The 23,788-nt window shown below is 44.1% G+C and overlaps 1 protein-coding gene across 1 annotated transcript; it reads right to left on the bottom strand.

Annotated features, from left to right (window-relative positions):
• Positions 1–6,319: 6,319 nt before the first annotated feature.
• On the bottom strand, positions 6,320–11,776 carry LOC133948496 (arg8-vasotocin receptor-like). The gene is made up of 2 exons (XM_062382279.1): positions 10,671–11,776; positions 6,320–8,532 (listed from the first exon to the last, which is right to left on the bottom strand). Exons 1-2 carry the CDS (start codon positions 11,632–11,634, stop codon positions 8,246–8,248), a joined length of 1,251 nt encoding a protein of 416 aa, XP_062238263.1. The 5' UTR covers positions 11,635–11,776; the 3' UTR covers positions 6,320–8,245.
• Positions 11,777–23,788: the final 12,012 nt, after the last annotated feature.

Raw genomic sequence — 23,788 nt, 5'->3', positions numbered from 1 at the left:
TCCGGACGGTCTGTGACGTCGTCATAGAGGCTCGGTGCCGCCCCCTATTGGACCGGAGTGTGGAGCAGTGGACTAATCTAAAATGAATCTGTTTACTTTCACTAATTTATGATATTTAAGTTTCTGTTAGAACGTATCAAAAGTAATATATTATGTATTATTACCAAGTATTAAAGGCGATGCTAATACAAGTTTTGCAAGTAGTATTAGTATTAAAACATCACAGTTAAAAGTAGTAAACGTAGTAGTAAAAGTACTGCTTTGAGTAGTATCAGTAAGTATTAAAATTGTAAAGCTTACAAATTGTATTTGCACAACTTTAAAGTACTGCTTCATTTTACTTTATAAAGCTCAGATTCATTCATTCTTTCCTCAGCAGCTGGAAGCACGAACATGTGTTTCGACTAAAGAGTGAAGCACAGTTCATAATTTACACTCCTGGTTCATCCTGGTTTTCATTCTCATGCTCTGCAGCAAATCTCCTGTTTAGAAACAAACTCCAGCTGTGAGTGAAAAGAAAGAAAGAAAGAGAATTAGTTCAAGGACTCAGACTCACGTTTGTCGTCGCAGGTTCAGGACCCGAGTTCAGAGCAGAAAACTCCACGTGCACCTGAGCTCCGAGCAGAAGACTGAACGTGCACCTAAGCTCTGAGCAGATAACTAAACGTGCAACTGATCTCAGAGCAGATAACTGAACATGCACCTGATCTCAGACCTGGGCTTTATTCTGAGGAAGGACTGTGAGAAACAAAGCTGCTGGAGGCCGAGCTTCACATGATGAATTGAAACATCCCACTGAATGGATCCTGGACTGAGTCTTAACAGGATGTGGAATCTAAACCTTTTGTTTTTAATAGATTATAATTAATGAGTTGTGTGATAGATGTGACCATAGTAACTTTATAGTTCTGTAATGTTTATAGTTTATATTTATTTGAAAAAGTATCGAACATGTGACTCTATTCTGACATTTAAAATCCCATATTTGTCTGTATACATTAAAAACACATCTTTTACAATCAGTTCAGTTTGCTCACATGTTGATAGTAAACGTGTGTGGACATTGGAAGTGGGTCAGAGGTGAAGGAGTAAGGTCCTCTGGTGACAGGCGAGCCAGAAAATCACCTTTTAGCAAACATGTGGCCGTTCTTCATTTCCCTCTTTAATCACATAATCTTTTCAAATATATCTATTTTCTAATGTGTGTTTATGACGTATATTTAATGATCTAATGTCGTAATATGAGAGATGTGAGATTATGAGGTTTAATATATAAAACATATTCATAAACCTTTTGTAAAGTGTCTTCAGCATCATCGTTAATCGGGCCTCACGTTTTTAATTGGCTGTAAATGATCATCAAGTGCTGCAGTTGCACCATTTGACCAGTAGAGGACGTCATGAACCACATCCTTCCTCATGAGGAACATGGGAACCTTCCTCACCGTCTCCAGTCTGGGACGTTTCTACTGGTCACGTGTTGAGCTCTGATTGTACAGTTTGATCTTCTTTAATCATTATACTCACTTTATACTTATTAACGTTGGTTCAACCTTTAATCGCTCCTGTCTGCTTCTCAGTAAGTGACCTGGATTTCACACAATAGAAATACTTAGACTTACATTAATCTTTCCTTGATGCTCATGTACTTTTACTAATCTAAAGGATCTAAATACTTCACATTTCATTCATTCCCTCCAGTATATCACACATTATCTAATGTATCTGAAGTCTGAGATGGATTTTCTTCAAGTGCTCTGGGAGTTCTGCCTCAGAATCACTTCAGTTATCAGAAGGAAATTCCTCAAAGAACATTAACTCACATGATACTTTACTTTTTAGCACATTAATCTAGGAGCATGTTATCATCATGTTCTTTTTGGGAACTTTTGTTCAGGAACATTTCATCACTGTAAATCTGGGAGCTTTCAGCTTCATCTGCTCGAGCTTCTTCAATCTCGTCTGATTTGACCTTATCAGTCATGATGTTGAACTTTCTGGATCCAGTCACCATCAGTGCACTCACACATGAACCCAGAAAAAGACACAACACACTGTAAATCTATGTTATCTGCCTTTGAGAGGAGAACATCACATTTTTAAGACTCGGCTGTGGACTGATTGTTTCCCTTGTTGGCACATTCACAAAAACCTTCATTCTTTAAACTCAGGCTCCCAGTCTAAACTGCAGATTACACCGAGGTCAGTGTGGGACCAGTAGGCGGCTGCTGCCTCCGCCGTGCTCAACCTGGTTTCCCCCCCGGAAACTCACCGACCGCTGGTGAACACATCCAGTACACACAAAATACACAAAGTTCTATTTTCACTACAGCTCAGTTCACTTCCTTCTATTTCCGCTCATTCAGTTTGGATTCAAACAAATCAATTTCGACACACACACACAAACACACACACACACACACACACACACACACAGAGGCCCTTGATTGTTTTTGACAGTCAAATAGCAGATATAGTTTCTCTATGATCTCGTCAAGCTCGGACACTTTGAGGCAGAAACAGAAGAATGACTCTAAAGTTCCAACTCACCGGATCTTTGCCGTGTTTCAGATCCTGCTCCTGACTTTGCTGATTAGTGATGGAGGTTTTCTGGAAGCCGGTGGAAGCAGAACTCAGGCAGCAGCTGATGAGCAGGAGAGTTTAGTGAAGACTCGATGAATCAAGGAGATCAGAATATAATATACCAACCAAGTCTGAAGATGTCCCCCACAGCTCCTGACTGAATCTCCCCCCCCTGCGTCACCTGTTCCAACAGCAGGTCCATGAGAGGCTGCAGCCGCCGTCACTCTCTCAGTCACATGGAGGTGTTCGATTCCCATTGGTCGGGTCAGCCTCAATCACATTGTGTTGTTACGTCTTGTTACTGATATCATTCAGAAAGAGTTGCTTCCTCCTCCTGAGCGTAGACACAACAACGTGCAGCTGCTTGGTTCTGTATCTATCACCTGACCTCGGCTGCTGCTGGAACTGAAGTGAGACGGGCTCCATTCACTCATATACTATATACTACAACCTATTATATACAGTATATATATTATATATATCATCAACTGCTTTAGATCGACTTCATGACAACAAAAGTGAAGCCAAACTATCTGGATCGCCCCCTAGTGGCTGGCTGAAGTACAGGCCACACACTCTGCCTATATGTTAGCAAGTTGGACGCAGACAAAAGTGCACGTCAAGAAATGATCATTGTGTGTCGTTCTCCTCACACTGATGTGTTTTCAAGTGATCATGTTTTTGACTGAGCATCTTTCCAAACGTCTCATTGTGACACCTGCAGAAGAGAAGGTGAAGGGAGCTGGAGGATGGAGACGCAGAGGGTTCAGCGCCCACACAGGAAGCAGCCGCCTCCCATCACTTTGCTCAGATCAGATCCTGTGGGCAACTTTCCACCGTTTGTAGCAGCGGTCAGATGAGGTTCAGTTCACAGGGCGTCTTGAAGGAGAAGGTAGAGATCTGGATTTATCACTGGCTGACACACACACTTTTAAAACCCGCTCATGGCTCTGTCAGATTTAAAAGGATCTTTATAGACGTACTTTCACAGCAGCTGTTTCCCGTCTCTCTGCTGCATCAGAGACTGAATTAATCTTTAACTTCTCATATAAAGTGATGGATGTTGTGTTTTTTAATCACACTCTTGTAGAACCGATGAGCACCTCCGTCTGGATCCAACACCAGCGTGCAAGTTTTCTGTTTTTATTATTCCCGTGTCCCGGGTTCCAGTGTTTTCGTGTCCGGAGTTAAGCCGCGTTCTATTTCAGAGGCTTCATCGCCCGTGCAAGGAAAACACTGGGATGGAAACACCCGGGTTCCTTTTAATATCCTGGAATGTTTTCAGATGAAACTTGTGGAAATTAAAGAAACTCGACGGAGGCACCGAAGTATCGAGTGACAGCATCTTATCAGCTCCGTCAGGCCCGAGCTAAACCTCCTGCAAACACTCCGACTGAGCAGTGCTCATGTAAACTCTCTGTGTTCTGTGATATAAGACGACCCCCCCCACCTGGTTCTGGTTTTGATTATCCTCCTGCCACTCACGCTTCAGGAGAACCTCATCATGAAAACTCACTGTGACACGCAGAACGACTCAAAACACGTTAAATCTGGACGTTTCCCAGGAGTGAGTCTTACTCCACAGCAGGAAATAACCTCTGGTATATAAATAAATTATTTTTAGGAAATAAGAAAATATTCTCCTGATTTCCCTCCACTGACTTTGACATGTAGCCATAAAACATGTCTTCTTCCTCATGATATCAGAAATGTTTTTCTTCAACATGACCCGAATACTTGGTTGTAGAATCGTAACTATGAAAGAAATGAACATCATTAAATAACCTTAATATTTAGTTGCTATCGTTCATGGTAACAGATATTTTATTAAAGTAAAAGTTGCTTTTAAAGGTGTAGGACGTGCATTAAAGATTCATCAATATAAGCTGTAAAATGAGTAATATGTAATTTGGTGCTAAATTAAAGGAGGAAACAAGGTTTTTAGTTTCTAAACAGCTTCAGATCATAAGTGTCGGTGGGAATTTTATGTTTAAGTTTTTCTCACTTCTACAACAGAACCTGGAAGTTCCTGTTTCACTCCGACGTTCTATCGGAGGAAGAGTCAAAGATGAAGGTCGATGGGTTTGGGTTAAAACACGAGGAAGAGCGATGACTCACTGTGCCGACAGACTCAATGCAAATGAAGGGAAGGAAGATGGAGTGAGAAATGGAAAGATAGAGGCCACTTAGAGCCTGGCACAGGATGGGACTCCACCCGAGAGGCTTCGGATGAAAGTCGCCAGGTTTTCAAGAAGCCGACCTCGCTCCCGCCACGTTCCTCTGCACTTCCTGTCGTTAACGATGCACTTCCTCCTCCTGAGTTCCTGCCGTCGGCTCGTTGATGAAAAGCTTCCCTGTGGACAATGAGACGGATTCTGTAGTAAAGTGAACGTCCTTCAGCAGACGTGGGAAAACAATGGTTTCACCCTGTGGAGAAATCACATTAGTCAGGATCTAAAGTGCTGCCTGCAGTGATGAACGCTGCCTCCTCCATGTCAGCAGACGGGACATGGACCAGACTAAAAATACAGACATTAAATATTTTAATAGTTTTCTGTCCTTTCAGGTTTAGTTTCCATCACTCATGTTCATGTTTATGATAAGTTTGGTTTTACTTAGTTGTTTGATGACGTCTTGATTGACAGATGATCCTGTGACGTTTCAAAATGGCCGCCGTGAAGCTACAGGTGAGCAGAGGTTCAAACTCATCTTCTCCATTGAGCTCGTGTCCTAATCCGGTGTTTCTCTAAACGTTGGCACTTTGGCAACATGACATTTTCGCCGAATCACCAGTAAATAGTTCTTGTTTACTGTGAAGTCATTACTACGCAGACAACTGTCGCTAGTTTCTTGTGACACCGAACAAAAGTTTAAATTGTCGTTTTTCTCAGTGGAGTTCTGAAGCGTCTTTTTTACCTCCTGATTTTAAACGTGTTCATGGAAGTTTTAGTTTGGTTATTTTAACTGAATATCTTCATATTTAAACTCTGATGTTTTTGTTAAATACTCTTCAGTTATTTATGTCCTCTACAGATGTGGGAGTCAACTGGAGACTCCAGGTGATATACGGGTCCCAAGCCCAGAGGTAGGAACATGATTTAATTAAGACATATATAAAGTTAAAGACATTTGTTTAACAGTGCATTTTATATGTAACATCCTAATATATAACTGCATTTCCCAGATAAATGTTTGAAAAATACAATATGTCTATGTAAGTGTAGAATGGAAATCCTCCAGTAAAGTACTTTGCAGTATCTGAATAAAAGTATCTGAATAAAAGTACTTAGTTACTTCCTACCACTTAGAGTGTGATAACTGAAGAAGTTTCCTCTTTCTGAGTCAGTTTGAACAGTCTGGTTTGAATTATGTTGTGGAAGATGAACGTGTTTCTTTTTCTCAGCTGTTTCAAATCATCGCCTGAGTTCCCCGGGACCCCCCCCCCCCCCCGAGGTCCAGGTCCTCACGATCTGCTCAGTGTCAGCGTGACTCATGTGTTGTTGTCCTCACAGCGTGAAGGTCAGACACCAAACCAGAGCTCCAATGAGTCTGTTCTGACACGTTCCACAGTAAGCAACTGACACCTTCCACATACCTTACATATCCAGAGTTAAAGCAGATTTGAAGCTCAATAAAACACTGGAAACACAAATCAGGATCAGACCAGTAAATATTTAAACAAAGGACAAAAAAACAGTGCAATCTCATTTAAAACAGGAGAAAATACAAACAACCATCTCTGTAGCATTTTATTTTATACTTAACCGTTGTTCATGTACTAAAAATATTTTACAGATTACATATTTGACCTGACGGTGGCGCTAGAGGGGAAGTTGGAATAATGCAAAGGTTGACAGTACCAGAAAAACACAACGTTTAAAACAGGTCACGTGTGTTCCTGAACATGCTGGGCAGAAAACAGTCTTTGGGAGATACGAAGGAATAACTTTTATTTACATGTGCAATATATATATATATATGTATATATGTGTGTGTGTAATATTAGAACATTTAACAGTGGGACAGAAAACGTTACGTTACTAAAAAAACAACTTTACACTTTACAACAACGACAGGGAGAGTAAAGCTGAGCTGTTATAAACTCCATCACACGTGTGTGTGTGTGCAAGTTATAAACACATCAACTCAAACATGAATATTCACCACCTAATATTGTTTATATATTTAAAGAAAAGTGCAGTTTAAATTCTCATTAACATCCTGTATATTGATTAATAGATTGATCTTTTCTATCGAACGGTCAAAGTGACTGATGTTAACGTGCAACTGAGTGAGATGTAGGAGATGAATCTGCATGAACAGATTAATGTTCTTTTATAATGAAACGTTCTCTGAATCCAGTTTCTTGTCTTGTTGCAGTGGAGGTAGAAGCTCTCCGACGTTTAAAGACGTTTATTATGATTGTTTGATGGTTTCTGACAGGTTGAGATGATTCTGAACTGGATTTGTTTGTGACCACTGACGATGGACCGGGTCTTTTCCAGTCTGGATCAGCTGGTGGTGACAGGCGGCTGATGATTCAGTGTGTGATATGTAAACACTCTTATCTACATTAGAGAGAATCTGGCAGGTGAACTACCTGGAGCGTTTAGCAGCTGCAGAGCCGGATGTGTCCCTCAGGAGGTGGTGGAGACCAAAAAGAGCTAAAAGAGGCTGAGAGCGATCAGCTGGACACAAAGTCCACGTGAGTCGTCTCTTCACTGCTGGATGTGGAGAAGCTGTTTGCTCACGAGTTCATGATGTCGACACAGAAACTGATCATATGTCTGTTATGTATCCAGAACTCGTACATTTCCTATAATGTTGAGATGCAGAGTCGTTTCAAACTGACACGGAGCGAGAAGACGCACATTTCTCAGATAAAAGCGTCTCAGGTCAAAAAGAATACTAATGATTGTTTCAGTAAAAACATTAAATGTGTGTAAAGGATCAACGATATCTCGCTGTGAATAACTTCCACGAAAAACCAAAACAAACTGAGTTGATCCTGTTAAGTCTCCAGAGCCGGAGGTTTCTTGGACGAGGTCCAGACCTCCGTCCTGAGATCAGTGGCTCACACATGAACGAAGGGAGAAAAGGAAAATTCATGTCACAGATGAAGTGCTCAAAAAATTAAGCTTGTAAACTTGACATTAAAATCTAAACCAGATCTACAAGTAAATACAACCAGATGCAGTAATTTACATTTTATACAATGTCTCATTTGTTGCTTTCACAAGTTTATTCTCGCTTCCCGCAGCTGATCAGTCCGTCTCCACTTCACTCAACTCAACAGGAAACGACCCCGTTAGGACTCGAGTGTGGACGTTTGACACACACCAGTAGTTTCCTCTTGCGTCTCAAAATGAATCTCAGTGCGGACAGATGCTCACATTCAGTCATATTTCATCTATTTGACACGATCACAACAACGAGCACGAGAACAAAGTGTAAATATCTGAAGTGAAAGTGACCGGAGTCGTTTTGATCTCCAGTGAGAACGTGAACGGAAACGAACCAGCATCAGAACCTGCCGCTGAGTTTCCACTGTGGATCGAACCAACGTGGACACACTGTCTCTGTGACCGCGCCCTCAGAGGAGGTCACCTTCCTTCACCGCTGCAAACCAGCAGGTGAACCCATGTTCCCAGTGACCCGGGGGTCAGGATGTGGACGGGACCTGCTGACCGTGTTTCCCAGGGTTGGAGTTCAAGTCTCTGAACGGCTCTGAAAGGCGCGGAGCCTGCAGGCGGGACAGCAGCGTGGTCCGCCGGCTGCTGCTGTCCGAGTCCTGGTGGCTGAACTTGCTCCTGAGCCGGCGGCAGCACGGCAGGCTGCGGGCGAAGTCCGAGAGGAGGGGTCCGCTGAAGATCATGTAGATCCAGGGGTTGCAGCAGCTGTTGAGGCTGGCCAGCAGAGCGGACAGCGTCACAATGGTGTTCTCAGAGTCTGCAGGGAAACACAAAGACTCAGGTTTATGATGCACACGTGGAGACAGCTGCTCTGAGGGGTTTAACCTGGAGGGAGGTGAACTCCAGCTCTGAGTCTCTGACCGGCCTGAGTAAACATGTATTTAACAGTTGAGCTTCTCATGTAAGACGCTGGAATAAAATCCAGGGTTTCTGGGGTTGAAGCTACTGTTACCATCGATAGATGCCTCTGCAGGGAGTCGATAACAGAGAGAAGAGGCTGTTGAGCTGATTCAAGACCAGTTTCACTTGAAAGCAGCTCAAGGAGCCATGAACAGTAAAGAACACAATCACAGGCCTGATTGATGGCAGGTGAGGTCAGGTAGCGGATTCCGAGCTGCTCACTAACATTGAAACCAAGCGACGACAGGATGAGAGATTGTAATTAGAATTTGAATGAGATATTTATTATATCATTTATTGCAGCACCTGATTTGGGGACAGCTCGAGTTGGTTTATTCAATGTCGCAAAATATCACAATCTCTACGATTCACGTGATGATAAGATCGTGGACGTGTTCCTCGACTGGTCACGATCTGACCTGTGAGTCCAGTGTGGAGTGGGAGCAGTGAGAGGTGGGGGTGTGATTTTATTCATTTGTGTTTTTCCCAGTTGCGTGGGTCAAGGATCAGGAATCCACTCGGAGAACCGGCCTCATTTGGATTTCTCTGCACGCACAGTAAAAACCTTTGTGACCTGAGCTTTCCGATTCTTCTGATTGAAGCTTGTGATGATCCAGTTTCTTTCATTTTCACATAAGAGCGAGAGTCCGTGTTCCTCTGTGTTCCAGGCTGAGAAACACCTGACGCCAGCAGCAGCCCTGAGACCGAGGCTTTGAACGAGGTAATGAAATTCCTCAGGCTCAGTGAGGACGGGTTTTCAATTTCCAACACGTCGAGGCCTGAGAGTTCATCTGTATCCCCCCCCCCCACTCCACCGGCTGCACTTCAGATCAATCAGATGCTTTCTGTGAAGAACAGTTTCCAGCTGAAGTGTTTCCACTTTACACGGTTTTATGCATTTTAATGAGCAGATTGAAAAGTTTAGATTTTGATGAAACGCTTCCAAAGAAGTAATTTTAATAAACTCAATCATTGTGGTGACAGATTATTAGTTGGCAGAGTGATTACTATGCATCTGCTTTCTGACTAATTCACTTTGAAAAATAGGAAATGCTATGGACAGACGTCCCCATGAGCCGACTCATTAATGAATGATGCTAATTAGTGTGTGTTAGCTGCAGGCTTCAATTAAATTCAAGTCATTTTGATAAAAAATATAGTGAAAATTGAATTCATCTGTTTTTCATGCAATAATGCAGAATTCATTTCCATCTTGTTTATTTTTAGTTCCCAGAGGTTTATACCAACACATCTGAAGGATAGTGTTAATTCTGGCAGAGGAGGCACAGAGAGAATAACTGATGAGTTGGTCAATTAAGAAGATCTAATCAACTGTCAATCATTAGAGCTCAAGCAGTTCCTGAAACTCAATCAAGCTGCAACAAATCACACGGAGAGATTCGTTCTTTTTTAAATCAAGAACGTGAATTATTCCCTGAGAAATCAGTGAAAACGTGAAAACTGATCCCGTCTGGGACAGAAAGTGGAGAGAAGGAAGCTTTGCTAACACAGATGTTCACGTGTGGAATGCTCATGGCACTGGAGGTGAAACGTCAGAGGATCGGATTCATCCTCTGGGGACCATGAAACATTCAGTCTGCCCAGGCCCCTGATGATTGGTTTTACCTCCTGGATGGAGTGAAATCCACCTTTTACCAGTTTCTAGAGCTACAAGACATCAGCTTCTTCCCTCGGTTGAAAGAGAAAAATCTTTTTCATAGAACAACTCAAGACTTTTCTGTCACCGGATTAGTTCCTATCGTCCTCCAGAACTAAATCGAATAAAACAAGTGGAGAGATCCCACGGGATTAACAAAGTATCTATCTATCTATCTTTCTATGAATTTTCATTTGACAACTCGTGTTTTTCAAACTACTTCATCATGTTCCAGTGTCTGTGCGTAACAGCCCCCCAACAGATTCCTCTCGTCCTTAAGACCCTGGACTCAGTTACTAACTGGACCCTGGACCCTGGACCCAGATGGAGACACTCACCGTCCCAGGAGAAGGTCTCATCCCACACGGACCACATCTGCACGGTGAAGAAAGGCGCCCAACACACCACGTACGCCACCACGATCACGAAAGTCATCTTCACCGTGCGTAATTTGGCACGGGAGATGGTGCTGACGCTGCTGACGGAGCTCGGGCCCAGGATCCCGTTCTTCGTGGACTCCGCCACCGCGCCCACGCTCTTCCTCCGGGTCTTGAACCTCAGGTTCTGCCAGATCGCTTGGCAGATGAACCCGTAGCAGAGCACGAGCACGAGCACCGGCACGAGGAAGATCCCGGCGGTGAACCAGGTGATGTAGGCGCGCGCGCCCCATGGCTGGATGAAGTGACCCCAGCAGTCGTACACGGCCGAGCCGGGGCGCACCTCGCTCAGGGAGAACACGAAGTACTGCGGGCTGCTGAGCACCAGGCTGACCGCCCAGGTGGAGCCGATCATCAGGTAGGCGCGCTGCGTGGGCTTCTGCAGCGTCTTCAGCGGGTGGCAGATGGCGATGTAGCGGTCCAGGGTCATCATCACCATCATGTAGGTGGAGGCGAACATGCCCAGCACCTGCAGGTGTTTCACGATGCGGCACAGGAAGTCGGGGCCGTAGAAGCGGTAGGTGATCTCCCAGCAGAGCTGCGGCAGCACCTGGAAGAAGGCGACCACCAGGTCCGCCAGGCTCAGGTGCTTCATGAACAGGTGCATGCGCGACGGCTTCCTCCGGGTCCGGTGCATGGCCAGCAGGACGCTCAGGTTCCCCACCACCGCGGCGATGAACGACAGGATCAGGACGGTGATCTCGATCTTGGCCACCTCCTCGTTCCGTCCGAACGGGTCCGTGGCGTTCCTCCTCCCGCTGAGGTTCCCCGCGGGGGCCCCGGGGTCCAGGGGCTGCGGGAAGTCGAAGCCTCCGGTGCAGTTTCCGGCCGTGAGGTTGCAGGAGCTCTCCCCGGGGAAGAGCATGGTGAGCGGGTCCCGTCCGGGCTCACGGAGCCGGGTGCCCTCCCGTGCGTAACCGTCCCCACCGGAGACTGAGGCTGTCAAACCCCGTGTTACACCGACATGCGCGGGGCAAGCACCGGGGGGAGGCTCGAAGAGGGAACCGGTAACAATGATAATAAAAAAAAGATCTAAATCTATTAGTTCTCTAACTGTGACGCGCAGAGACTGCGGGTTTGGATCCTCTGCTGCTGCTCCTGCCGCTTTTAAGCTCCTGCTCCCCGCGACCAGGACAGAGACCAGCCCCCTCCCCTACTGTATAACAACACACACACACACACACACTTCCTCTTCCCTCCCACCATCCAAACCACTAACAGGATAAAGTGGACATGCTGGGAGGAGGCTCTGGATCTGCTGAATGTGTGATTATCAATGAATTCACGTTTTCTTGTCTTTAAAAGATGTTGGTGAGAAACATTCCCATTCCCAGGACTAATGAGTGTGAGGCGGTAATGAGGCTGAATTTGAATGATCTGTGACATGACTTTTGTCAGCTGACCCAAATCAACCCACGCCAGTTCCCCACGAGTTAGAAGTGGCCCCTGCTGAGGCCCCTGAATTCTCTTTGACTGAAGCAGCCTGGAGCCGTCTCCACAGATCACTGATTCATATTGTCCACAGAGACGTGGAGTTCCTGAACAGTAGAAGCCTTCACCGACTGCTACAGTTTGTTTACTTGAATGACTTGTATGAGGTTAACCTTGACCTCTGACCTCTGACCCCGGAAATCCAATGTGATCAAGATGCATTTGAGACGTCAGTGCAAATCAGCCTTTAGTTAAACCGCTCCTTCACTTGGATATGGATTTAACCTTGTGTTGAGTCTGACCCTGACATGCTCTGTGTGTCTTTGTGTGTGTGTGTCTGTCTGTGCAGCATCAGTGTGTTTACGTGTTGATAACCTCTGGGACAGCTCTTTGTTTTCTCAGCCTCGGACATGAAAACAAATGTCTGAGTCGTTGGGACACGAAGCCTCCGAGTCGCAGCTTCTCTTAAAGAATCCACACAAAGGAAAAGTCACTTCATCAATGTTGTGAATTCTGAATTAACATCGAGGCACAGGAACCCTCCACAGCTCGACAGTGAAGCTTCAGTCAGCCTGGATCCCTGTCTCCAGAGGAAGAGGGTGGATTTACCTGCTCCGACTGCAAACCACAGAGACTCACTTATTCTACTCACGTCCTTTCTTTGCCTCCTGTTTAACTCTCCAGCGCCCCCTGGGGAAACATCTGTCTCCCCCAGCCCACCCCCCACCTGTCGTGTTATAACCCTGTGTGAATTGTGTTTAACTTGCGTCTCCTCCCTCCCCCCCGCTAAGAAAATAGTTCTTGTTTCTCTCTGCACTCCCCTGGATAGTTTCCCTAACCTGTAAAACTGAGCTGCATGCAGCGGTTGTGAAAATAACAGGAAGTTAGTTTTTGCAGTTTCCCGTCTTATCAACAGTCTCAGCAGCAGCAGTGATGCTCGGCTCACGGCGGGGGGGCTTTTTAAACGCAGATCCCAGAGCAGCAGATCTCTGCAATCTGTCTCATCACACAGACTTGATGCTCTGGTTTCTACATTCAACATGACACACGTTTTCTGAGAACATGTTTATCTCCACCGTCCACTGCAGATAGATGTAAATGTATTTTTAATAGCACTTTTCTAGTCTTGATAACTCAAAGCTCTTTACAGTTTAACATTCACACACACATTCATACAGAGCATCTATTCACAGCACTTTCTTATTCTAGGGGGGGGCATTCAGGGTTCAGCATCTTGCCCAAGGACACTTCGGCATGCAGATGGGATCGAACTGGGGATCGAACTGCCGACCTTCAGGTTGGAGGACGACCACTCTACCCCTCAGCCACAGCCGCCCCGATAAACATCCGTAGAGCCACTCAGGAGGTTTTCTACGGTGGCCCTGAGAGCTCAACTAACAGCAACTTAATAAAACACATGCAAGTTGACAAAACACAAGCAAAGTAAGAAAACATCTTCATCAGTTTCACAAACACAACACAACACATTACAGAAACGCGTTTTGTCAACTTGCATGTGTTTTCTTAAGTTGCTGTTGGTTGAGCTCTCAGGGCCACCGTAGTTTTTGACCTGAGAGTCTGAACCTGAGGCTTCAGGTGGTTTCATGTCGTAATTCAGGGACATGAGATTGTTGTCGGACAAACGTTGTCGTCTTCACCTTCTGTGGAAAGAACCTCCAGATGATGTGGATAAGGGTTCAGCGTTATACATAAATTAATTATTATTATGTTCTGTCATGTTTCTTTTCCAGGGATTCGTGTAAAATTCTTTGAACTTGAACTTCCTGATTTCAACAATTCTTCTTGCTTTTTTCTTTAATTGTTCTTTAACTGTTGTAATAAATTGAATACAAATACTAAACGCTATGGCAGCTGGTACCACTTCTATCTTTCCTGCACATACAGTACTTTCCAGTACGATGTGAGAACTACACTAATTGTCTTCTCTCCTCCTCCTCCTCCTCCTCCTCCTCCTCCTCCTCCTCCTCCTCCTCCTCCTCCTCCTCGTCTGGGGCAGAATCTCCTCCTCTGACACTGGAGTGAAGCACAACATCGCTTCTTGCCCTCGCTGCCTTACAAGGCCTCAACTTAGTATCTTAATGTTCAATCTATATGCAAGCAGCCCGAGCAGAGGCCGAGGGATTTGGAAGTCACGCAGGCCGAGTGATTTTCACGTCAGGCTGCCGATGCAGGACATTACAGAATGCTGCGTTGAAACAATGGCGACTAATCGTCAGGGGCTGTCAGGGGTTCCAGATTTATTACAGTGCGATTATGAAACCTGTCAGACTCACGTAATAATGATACATAACCCATGCTGGGGCTGGCAGTGTCTGATAAGACTCAGATACTGGTCTCACTGGGGACGGACACATGTTTGATATTTAATCACACACGAACGTTTTGCTTTCTGCTTTGTGAAGTCTCACGTCACTGACGCAGGAAACATATTGTTCCACTTAGTTCTATTATCGTAAAAGGAACGAAAACACAAAGACACTGAAAAGACACAAATCAATCCAACATGAGACATTCTTCAGATTCTTTGGTGAACGCTCTCGGTTTCATAATCTGCTGATCTGTTGTCTTTTCTCATGATATCAGATTTGAACATAACGGTCATTGTGGCCAAAAGAATTCACGATAACGATATAATCACAATTGTCAACTTCATCGTTAACATTGTTTATTGTGTGTTTTATCCACAGAAATCAGGGAACTGTATTATTTATTAACACAAAACCAGTGATTCATTATTTAAATGGTAGGATTCAAACAGCAGCTGGGACCCGGTGCTGATATTTACCATTTGGACAATTTCTGAATTCTCATCAGCGAGTGTGTTTGTACGAGCACAGATGTCTGAACTTCATCTCCATTAGGGTTTGGTTCTGAAATAGGTTTTTGTGAGGAGTCAGAAGAATGTGCTCCAGGTGGATCACTGGTGTGGAGCTCCAGCCCCATCAGGACCAGTCTCCCTGCAGTGAGACAGATCCATCCCTCTTATTGGTCCTCTGAGCTCAGCTCCCATTAGCTGTATTATCCCAATCAGTGCCGGGCTCCTCTATCAGCTCCCTGGGCCCAGTTTGGATGCTGCTGTAATTCTAAACTAAATCAGTAACGGTCCTCGGGCGAAATAAGAAGCTAGTGGGAGCAGAGGAAATAAACAGATACGACCTGTGATGGACTGGAACGCTGAACATAAGTTATAAACCAGTGCCGGGCAAATGGGAAACAAACCATTCTTTTCTCCCGACACTTTAATGACTTGTTGCTGGAGGACGTCAGATTCATTCCCGACAGAGTGGGACAGACGACTGGGAGCTTGTGAGCCTGTGCACACCAGCCTGGTGAAGCTAATGGTTCTAATGGGATGAAATGAGGAAAGGGAAACAACATGGAGGCAGTCTCTGAATTCTTTTTTCTATTTTTGTTGCTTTTTTAAAATAATAAATCCGGTTTAATAGCTTAAAATTAGTGTCACTGAGCTGAGACTGTTTTAGAAAATGATGTATTTCAGAAAATAACAGCAGAAACAACATTTCCTTGTGAGATTAGTCAAGTATTTAAAGTATTTAAACTCAGATAACGTCAGTAAAGTCTCCGTGTGGAACTGGTCTCCTGCTCTGGACGTGTGGGACTTGTCCCCGTGTTCGTGTTCGATGCTGGAGAAACACATTCCTCGTGAGAAAAGACGACTGTCAAAACAATTAGCGTCTCCGCGTTTGAGCGAGTTCAGCCACGGAAAACTCCCCGGCCTATATTTGGTGTCAATCTGCTGCAGCAGCGGATATCGTTTCTGTGTGTGTGTGTGATATGTGTGTGTGATATGTGTGTGTGATATGTGTGTGTTATGTGTGTGTGTGATGTGTGTTGGAGCTGAGACTGTAGAAAAGTCTATTTACAGACCTGACGTCACGTTATTATATAATCCTCGAGCATCCAGCAGATTAAATATCATATGAAAAGCTGTCGCTCAATAAAAACAGGCTCTTGACACCGAACTCTAAAAGGTCATTTTACACCTCGGTTGTGGGATTTCTTATCATATAACTACAATCTGAGCTCATCTGTTGTTTACATTTGATGTTAGATGATTATTAATATAATTATTCAGGTCAAACATTTGACTTTAAAGTTAATTTCCAACAGAAATGGGATATTGAGTTTGATCCCTGCACACAGCGCCCGTGACAGTCGGAAAGAAAAGGTTGAATTATATATTACATTATTAAAATGAACATAGCGATATTTTCAGAGATTATTGCACCTTAGTTTGCTCCAATATTTCCTGGGTAATTATTCTGCACTTATATTTTAATCATAGTTATATACGTTTACCCTCATTGCTCCACATGCTGAATCTGTGAGGGTAAACTATGTTCACATAATACAAATTATAATCAGTAGTACATCAGTTCTTCTTTGTTGCTGCTGCACCTTGAACTTATTAAAACACCGAAGTTTCATTATTTCTGTGTTTGCAGCATTAATCCAACTCACATTGATTTCTACGGTATGAGGTGATGTTAAAGTGAGGTTTCCATGGTAACACTGCCACTGATGAAACTGGTGCTGCTGGTTATTTCATCCGTGAGCAAATTACAGGTAAAAGGGAGAGAACGAGTTTTTTCCTGAGTGCACTCAGAGAAAAATGAAGAGAACAAATTAATAAAACCCTTCAGGCAGCTGAGAATAAACTGAACCGGTTCAATGAATGAATGAAGCCTTGGACTTTCACTGAACTGTCTTTTTAAATGTGCAAAGATAAAGTTTTGACCAAACTGAACATGAAAACAATTAAAGTTGGAAGAGGATCCAGTTAAAGATATTAAAAAAAGAAACTGCTGCTCTATAACATCGTGTATAATAATAATATCAGTGACAGGGAGAAACAATAAGAACCTTTATTCTGGATTATTTAACATTTTGCAGGGTTTATTTTATATTTGTTTTGTATTTGTTTTACTTTTTCAACCTGGAACATATAAAACTAAAAGAAAGATAGAAAGAGCTTTCAGCCATGTGAGGTGGTCGCAGACACACACTCACACACTCACACACACACACACACACACACACACACACACACTGTAATACATGACAGGATGAATGGAACCACAACAGGTTATGAAAGCAGCACGTACATATAGAACATAAATAGACGAACCGATGAGTGGCTGATGACTGCGCTGTGTTTAAAGACTGGACTGGGAGATGAGATAACTGGGAACAAGTGGGTGGGGAAGAGCAGGTGATGGGAGATAAGAAACAGAGTGTACGTGTGTGTGTGTGTGTGTCTGTGTCTGTGTGTGTGTGTGTGTGGTCCAGAGACACCCGGCGGGTAGATGGAAAATGGCCGAGGCAGACGCTGGAGACGCTGGAGACCCGTCCCACTCTGGATGCACGTGAGGGGACAAGGGGACACATGAGGCGGTGGAGACACTGAGTAAACAGAAAGGGACGCGAACACAGACCCTGAGCTCAGCTGCTGTGTTGGGTCACTTCCTGCTCACGGTGTAAACTCCACAGAATATCTGTGAATGAATGAATGTCTCAACACTTCACCTGTCTCGACACGTCCTGTCCTGGACGTCTGACGCTCTGTGTCCCTGAGCAGCTGGGTTTCATGCTCCTTCTCTATGAATTGACAATATTGACGTTATGCAATCCATCCCATCTTTTTACTTTCTGGTCTCGTCTCTTCTTTCTTCTATCGTCTGATTTGCTAACTATTAACTCTGAGATCCCTTCGGTAAACAGCTATTATGGATTTTTCTCATCCCTTCCATTCGTGGACAGAATCTTAAACCTGTGATTTATACTGACGTTAGAACAAACTGCTCCTGACAGATTTCCGCTCGGCTCCGTGTGTTGCTGTTCTCGTGATGTTTTGGAAACAGACGACTTCGGCCTCGGTTGGATTTGAACCTGTGCACACGTCGGATGTGATGACTCCTGCACATTGTTTACATTAACCTCAAATACGTGTCAGACCCCATAACCAGGATTTTACTGAAACGTCAAACCGACTTAAAAACTTTAAGAAGAAGAACAAAATGTCCTCGCTTCCTCATGTTTCTACCAAAACACGCTTCTGTAGATTCTTCTGACTGATTCATGTGTTTCTGTGCAGAATGAGTTCAGTGTGTCTCTGGTTGTAAATGACAGGAACTAGTCCTGAGCTGTGTGGGTCGGTTACACAGGACGGGCATGTGTGTTGCGTTAAGACTCGACTTCATGACAACAACAACAACAATCCCAGTTTCATGCTTGAGACCCCCACCTGACTCCACCCCCACACCTCAAGGATGTGTTAAATTAACACATTATATTATATTATATTATACTGCATTACAATCCATATTGCAATCTGACACTGTTCACTGTCTTGCATTTCACTTTTTACTTCTCTTTTTATATCTTTTATCTATTATATATATTGTATTTAGATAATTTTATGTCTAAATAAATGTTACTTTGTATAAATATTAGAAAAAGGGAGTAAATAAGAAGTAAATAGTGATTAAATATATAGTGATTCTTTTTATTGCTTTTCTTATTTGTGTTGTATTTATTGGGTTTTTATGTTTTTATGTTTCTATGTTCATTGTATGCACCAACAACCAGAGCAAACTCCTCGTTGGTGTAAACCTACTTGGCAATAAAAACTTTCTGATTCTGATTGAGACACACAAATCATGCAGCTTTCACACTTACATGTTGTGTAGCTATCAATGGAGCCAGGCTCTGCAGGAAGGAGGGGAGTTGGTGTTAAGTCTGCAGCTGACGAGAAATGAGGTGTTGATTACTGAAAGTTTTATCCGACTCTGACTCAGTTTTGAATTAAAGTGGTGAAGCTGTGGATGTGCTGCACAACTCGCTGAACCTCAGTGAGTGTCCACAGCAGATTGTCCATCAGGGATGAAGTACTCTGTTTGGAACAAGCTGTTTCAGGTTTATTGTGTTTATCAGATGAATGAGCTGTTTGGTTTGGAACCCACAGCAGCTACCAGTTGGTTTGTCAAAAGACTTTCTATCACTTTACTTTGAGATATTTCATCCTTTCATGCAGCTAATGATAAAAGAACGAGTCTGGAAACATGTCCTCACTCAAGGTTTGGGACAGAGACAGAAGCAGTGTCCTCAAAAGCACTGTGACAGAACTGAGCTTTCTGAAAAGCATTAAACAATAAGGTTCTGATTCATATCTTAGCATTAGCAGTAGTTCACTGATCAATCTCTGAGGAACATGTTTCACAAAGAGCTTTTCACAACAGGACTCATTTCACTTGTGAATCAACCTTCCTCCGTCTGGACTCGAGAACAACATGTGCTCCAGATGTTCCTCTGGTGCTGACTCACGTGTATAATCTAACTGGTAGTTCTGTACAGTAGTATTATTATTAATACCTGGTTCTCTATATAATACTCCTCACCTTTTACATCTACAGATCTAACTTCATCTGTATATTTTTGTCCAATCTTTATTTTTCCGAGCAGCAGACAAAGTGAATTCAATCCCAGCTGGTATGTGTGTTATCTCACCAAGGCATGTGGGGGGGGGGGGGGGCATTTATACAACTTTAATTTACATCAGCAGCCGAGCCGGGACAGTGTGAAGAGGGGTGGGGGGGTGGGGGGCCTCCCTGTGTTCATATATACAGTGTGAGCTCCGGTTGTGTGTCTGGGCTCAGTCCTGTGCTGTGTCTGACGTTGGACATGAAAGTACATGAGGTTTGTGTGTGTGTGTGTGTGTGTGTGTGTGTGTGTGTGTGTGTGTGTGTGTGTGTGTGTGTGTGATGGTGTCAGCCGGCTGCGCAGACAGGATAACAGGGAGTTAGTCCGATCAGCGGCTCCACTGGGAAAATCTGTCCAAACTCATCTGCTCCCATGGCTGCCAGGAGCTAATCCACTTAACGGGTTCACTTGATGGAGACAGAGACAGAGACGAGGCCGGGACACGTTCTGCCACAGTGGACAGTTCCATGTCTGAGGGAAAGGAACGCACCAATCAAAGTGCAGAGGAAACATAGTCTGGGTTTTATCAGAGAATAAGGCACAAGTCTTTTTAGGTCACAATTCAAATCGAGGAAGGAGAGAAGCTGTAATCAGTGGATTGTTTAATGGTTAGAGAGAGAGAGAGACATGGGTCCTGATGTCCGTCTGTCCCTGTCTCCATCATTTAAACACGGAAAAATGCAATTTAAATCAAATTAAAGTGTGTGCGGAGGACAAATCGTGGGAGCCTGGGTTAATTGACACAGTGACAATTATACTTGAGGAGGCAGGAGATGAGGAGCGAGGAGAACGAGCGAGGGCGAGCGACGGCGACATGGTGAGATCATTCATTTAAATTGCAGTTCACCGGGTTTCTGTGCGTGAAGCGAGAAGAAAGATTCTGAATGTGAGCGAGAAAGAGACGTTCCAGTGAAACGCCCACGTGACAGCAAGTGTGGGGGGGGGGGGGGGGCAGGAGGATAATAGAATACATAATTCAGAAGATGCACAAGCGGCTGCAGGTTTCATCCTGAACTCTGACTCTTCGTGGTCAGTAAAAAATGAGGCAGGGTTGAATTTATAAGAATATTATGTTACTGGACATATTATATATATAAAGTGTGTTGAGGGAAAGTCAACAAACAACAAAATATAAACAATATCCTTGATTCAAACTGGATTTATTTCTTATTCTAATTGAATGGCTATCAAGCTTTAACTGGCACTTTGACACAGGAAAATATAAAACTACTGAACAAGTTTAAGCTATATGTTGCATCTTAACCCATTACAGGCTCTGGTTTAATGACGATTGATCCTCTAATAGTTTGAAGTGTCAGGTATCCACTGTTTGACCTGATGGTGGCGCCGGAGGGACAATCAGAGGATCACCAGGTTGATCCCGAGGGGAGCAGGAACGTCTGCACCAAATGACCTGGTTATCATTGTTAAGATATTCTGCTCGAAACCTCAACCTCCCTCTGCCGGACGCAGAGCAGGAGTCTGAGTCGCTCTGTCAGAGGTGTGTTGTCACAGAGCGACGCCTCCTCACGTGACCTGATTTCTCCGAACCTGACCTGGAAACCTGGGAGACCACAGCCGGTGGTTTGGGTTCTAGAGGTTTCACACTCACATGCCCGAGCTGCCCTCGGTGTAATCCCTGCACTGGGAATACTGGAATGTGGGAGAAGGGCCGTTTATTGTGTTTTCAACAAGTGTGGCAAGGAGAGGAGGAGGAGGAGGAGGAGGAGGAGGAGGAGGAGGAGGAGGAGGAGGCTGCTCACATCCTCTAGTTCATCACAGGGAAGGAGGAAGGTTTTTTAAATACATGCCAGACTCCAGGTTGAACAGATGGATGGATAGAAACATGAAAACCATGTCGGGTTAACCAGTAGAGCTGTAACTCAGCACCAGTCCAGACCAGTGGAAATCCACTTCCCCTCAACAAACCTAATCACATTATTTGTCCCGAAGCCGAGAGGAGCCTGTGTTTCCAGAGATAATTGAGTTCTTTAAATTGGTTTTATAGAGGCGACGCCTGAACTCAAAATAATTGAAAAGCACCTTTTTTTAAAGACACACAGAGATGGTGGTTGTGTTGTGTCTCGCTGTTGTCATCTTTTGTGTCTTTATAGTTGCCTGTTTGTGGCTGCGTGGTGTGTTTTTCATTAGGTCTTGTTACCTTGTGTTTTGATAGAGCAGCTCTATGGCCCTGGAGGTCAGGGGGCCCCTGGGCTGGGGCCCGTCCACTAATCCATCCACGGCCGAGACATGATTTACTACTGAAGTATTTTCTACAACTGTAAATCACCGGCTTTGCAGAAGCTGTGAGATCAGTAAGGTTTCAAGGAAACGTGGAGACTGAGACCGATCACCCAAATACCTGCTGCTCGGTCTGTAAAGTGGTTTTGATCCATTTCTGTCTCACACGTTTATCCAGCTTGTCTCTGATTCTGTCCCGTGTTCCTCAGTCTGAAGCCTCTCAGTGTGTGTGTGTGTCTGTGTGTGTGTGTGTGAGTGTGAGTGCGAGTGCATGATCTGTTTCCCTTATGATGTAAATTCCAGTGCATTAGAATGGGACTGTACCACGGGATGTTTACATCTGGGCCACACTGGGCTGGAGGGGGTCAGAGGTCATGTGGTCACGTCCTGTTCTTCAGATGTCCTCTCCCTCCCTTTCACTCTACGTCTGTCTCGCTCTGATTGATGCTCACTCCATCGTTCTTCTCGTGTCAGCCGATCCCACCTGGTTCGCCCCCGAGTTCACGCACGTGCACGAGGAGAAAGTCGTTTTTGAAGATGGAGGACGGAGGTTTATTGATGTGTGTTGATCCAGAGGAGACGTGATGGAGCGGTTCTTCTCTTCGTGGCTCATGAGAAACGATGACTTCACTCTGATTGGTCCAGACACCTTTTAACCACTGAGGAGTTACTGGATCAGGTCAGGGACAGATATGGACGTTCAGCAAGGAAACAATAGATTCATAAATATCAGTAAATCTTTATATCTGTGGGAACACTGTGAACAAAAACCGCTCAAAGTTAATCGCATTATTTTTAATACTGCCAGCTTGATATAATTCAATAAATATGAACCCATAAAGTCCTTTCTTCATCAAATTACCTTTCTATTCCACTGCACATTGAATGAGCTTCTCAGGGTCTCGACCCCTCTATGGTTCAGCACTGTGTTGCTGATGTTATGTTCCCGTCAATCAGATCAACCAAACACATCATTGACTCGGCCTCTCTTGGTCTCTTTGGAAAGGAACAACCGATCCATAGATCCTCAGATCTCACAGCTCATAGTTCAGCACACAATATGAAATATGATGTGAAATGAAAGAAGGAAACAGAAGCTGCAGGGTCGGAGCTGCTGTGATCATTTTTTTAAAAAGACGTGAGTGAAGAAGTAAACAAGAAGAAATAATGGATTAGGTTTGGTTCAGTTTGAATATTTGAAGAGAAACTTCCTCAGCTGCCTCCTGGTTGTTTGTGTTTTCATGTTTCTTGTGGATGTCTCCTCCTCGTTCCTCACAGGCTGGAGCCCATCTGGAACACAACTGGAGGACATCTATTCAAAAAGATAATTACTGTAAGAACCTGACAAAACAGAACAAAGTACAAAATACTTTAAACGATCTTTTAGTTGTCCTATCTTTAATAATAACTGAGTCTACAATATTTAATTGGCTTCATAATTTGCAGTCGAACACGATATCTCAAGTCTGACTTCCTTCAAATGTTCACCTGTTGTCACTGGAATCAGAACTGAGTAGATTTCAGTGGTCAAAGGTCACGGTGACCTCACAGATTCAGACTGCTCTGATTGGCTGAGGCGTACGTCCGCTCTTCTGTAATTCTGCTTCAGCTTTGAGGTTCTGTGTTGATGCTAACTGATTCTAATTGGAAAATTTAGATATCGAGCCGTCGCTTTAATGACTCCAGATACAACATAATACCACCCACACGTAAAACAACAGCCTGGCCTCGAACCCTTGTGCTGACTGTCCTCGTGTGTGTGTGTGTCTGTGTGTGTCTGTGTGTGTCTGTGTGTGTGGATCAGGAGCTCTCGCCGTGGGGCCAAT

The sequence above is a fragment of the Platichthys flesus genome, chromosome 23 (genome assembly GCF_949316205.1).
Source record: "Platichthys flesus chromosome 23, fPlaFle2.1, whole genome shotgun sequence".
Taxonomy (NCBI): Eukaryota; Metazoa; Chordata; class Actinopteri; order Pleuronectiformes; family Pleuronectidae; genus Platichthys; species Platichthys flesus.
Note: the sequence above shows the minus strand (reverse complement) of the source record. Positions and strands in the feature narration are given on the sequence as shown.

Excerpts from the sequence above, each read along its gene's own strand:
- LOC133948496 (XM_062382279.1), bottom strand. The coding sequence starts at position 11,634 with ATGCTCTTCCCCGGGGAGAGCTCCTGCAACCTCACGGCCGGAAACTGC. Across the intron at positions 8,533-10,670 it reads TGAGACCTTCTCCTGGGACG|ACTCTGAGAACACCATTGTG; the intron begins GTGAGTGTCTCC and ends GTTTCCCTGCAG.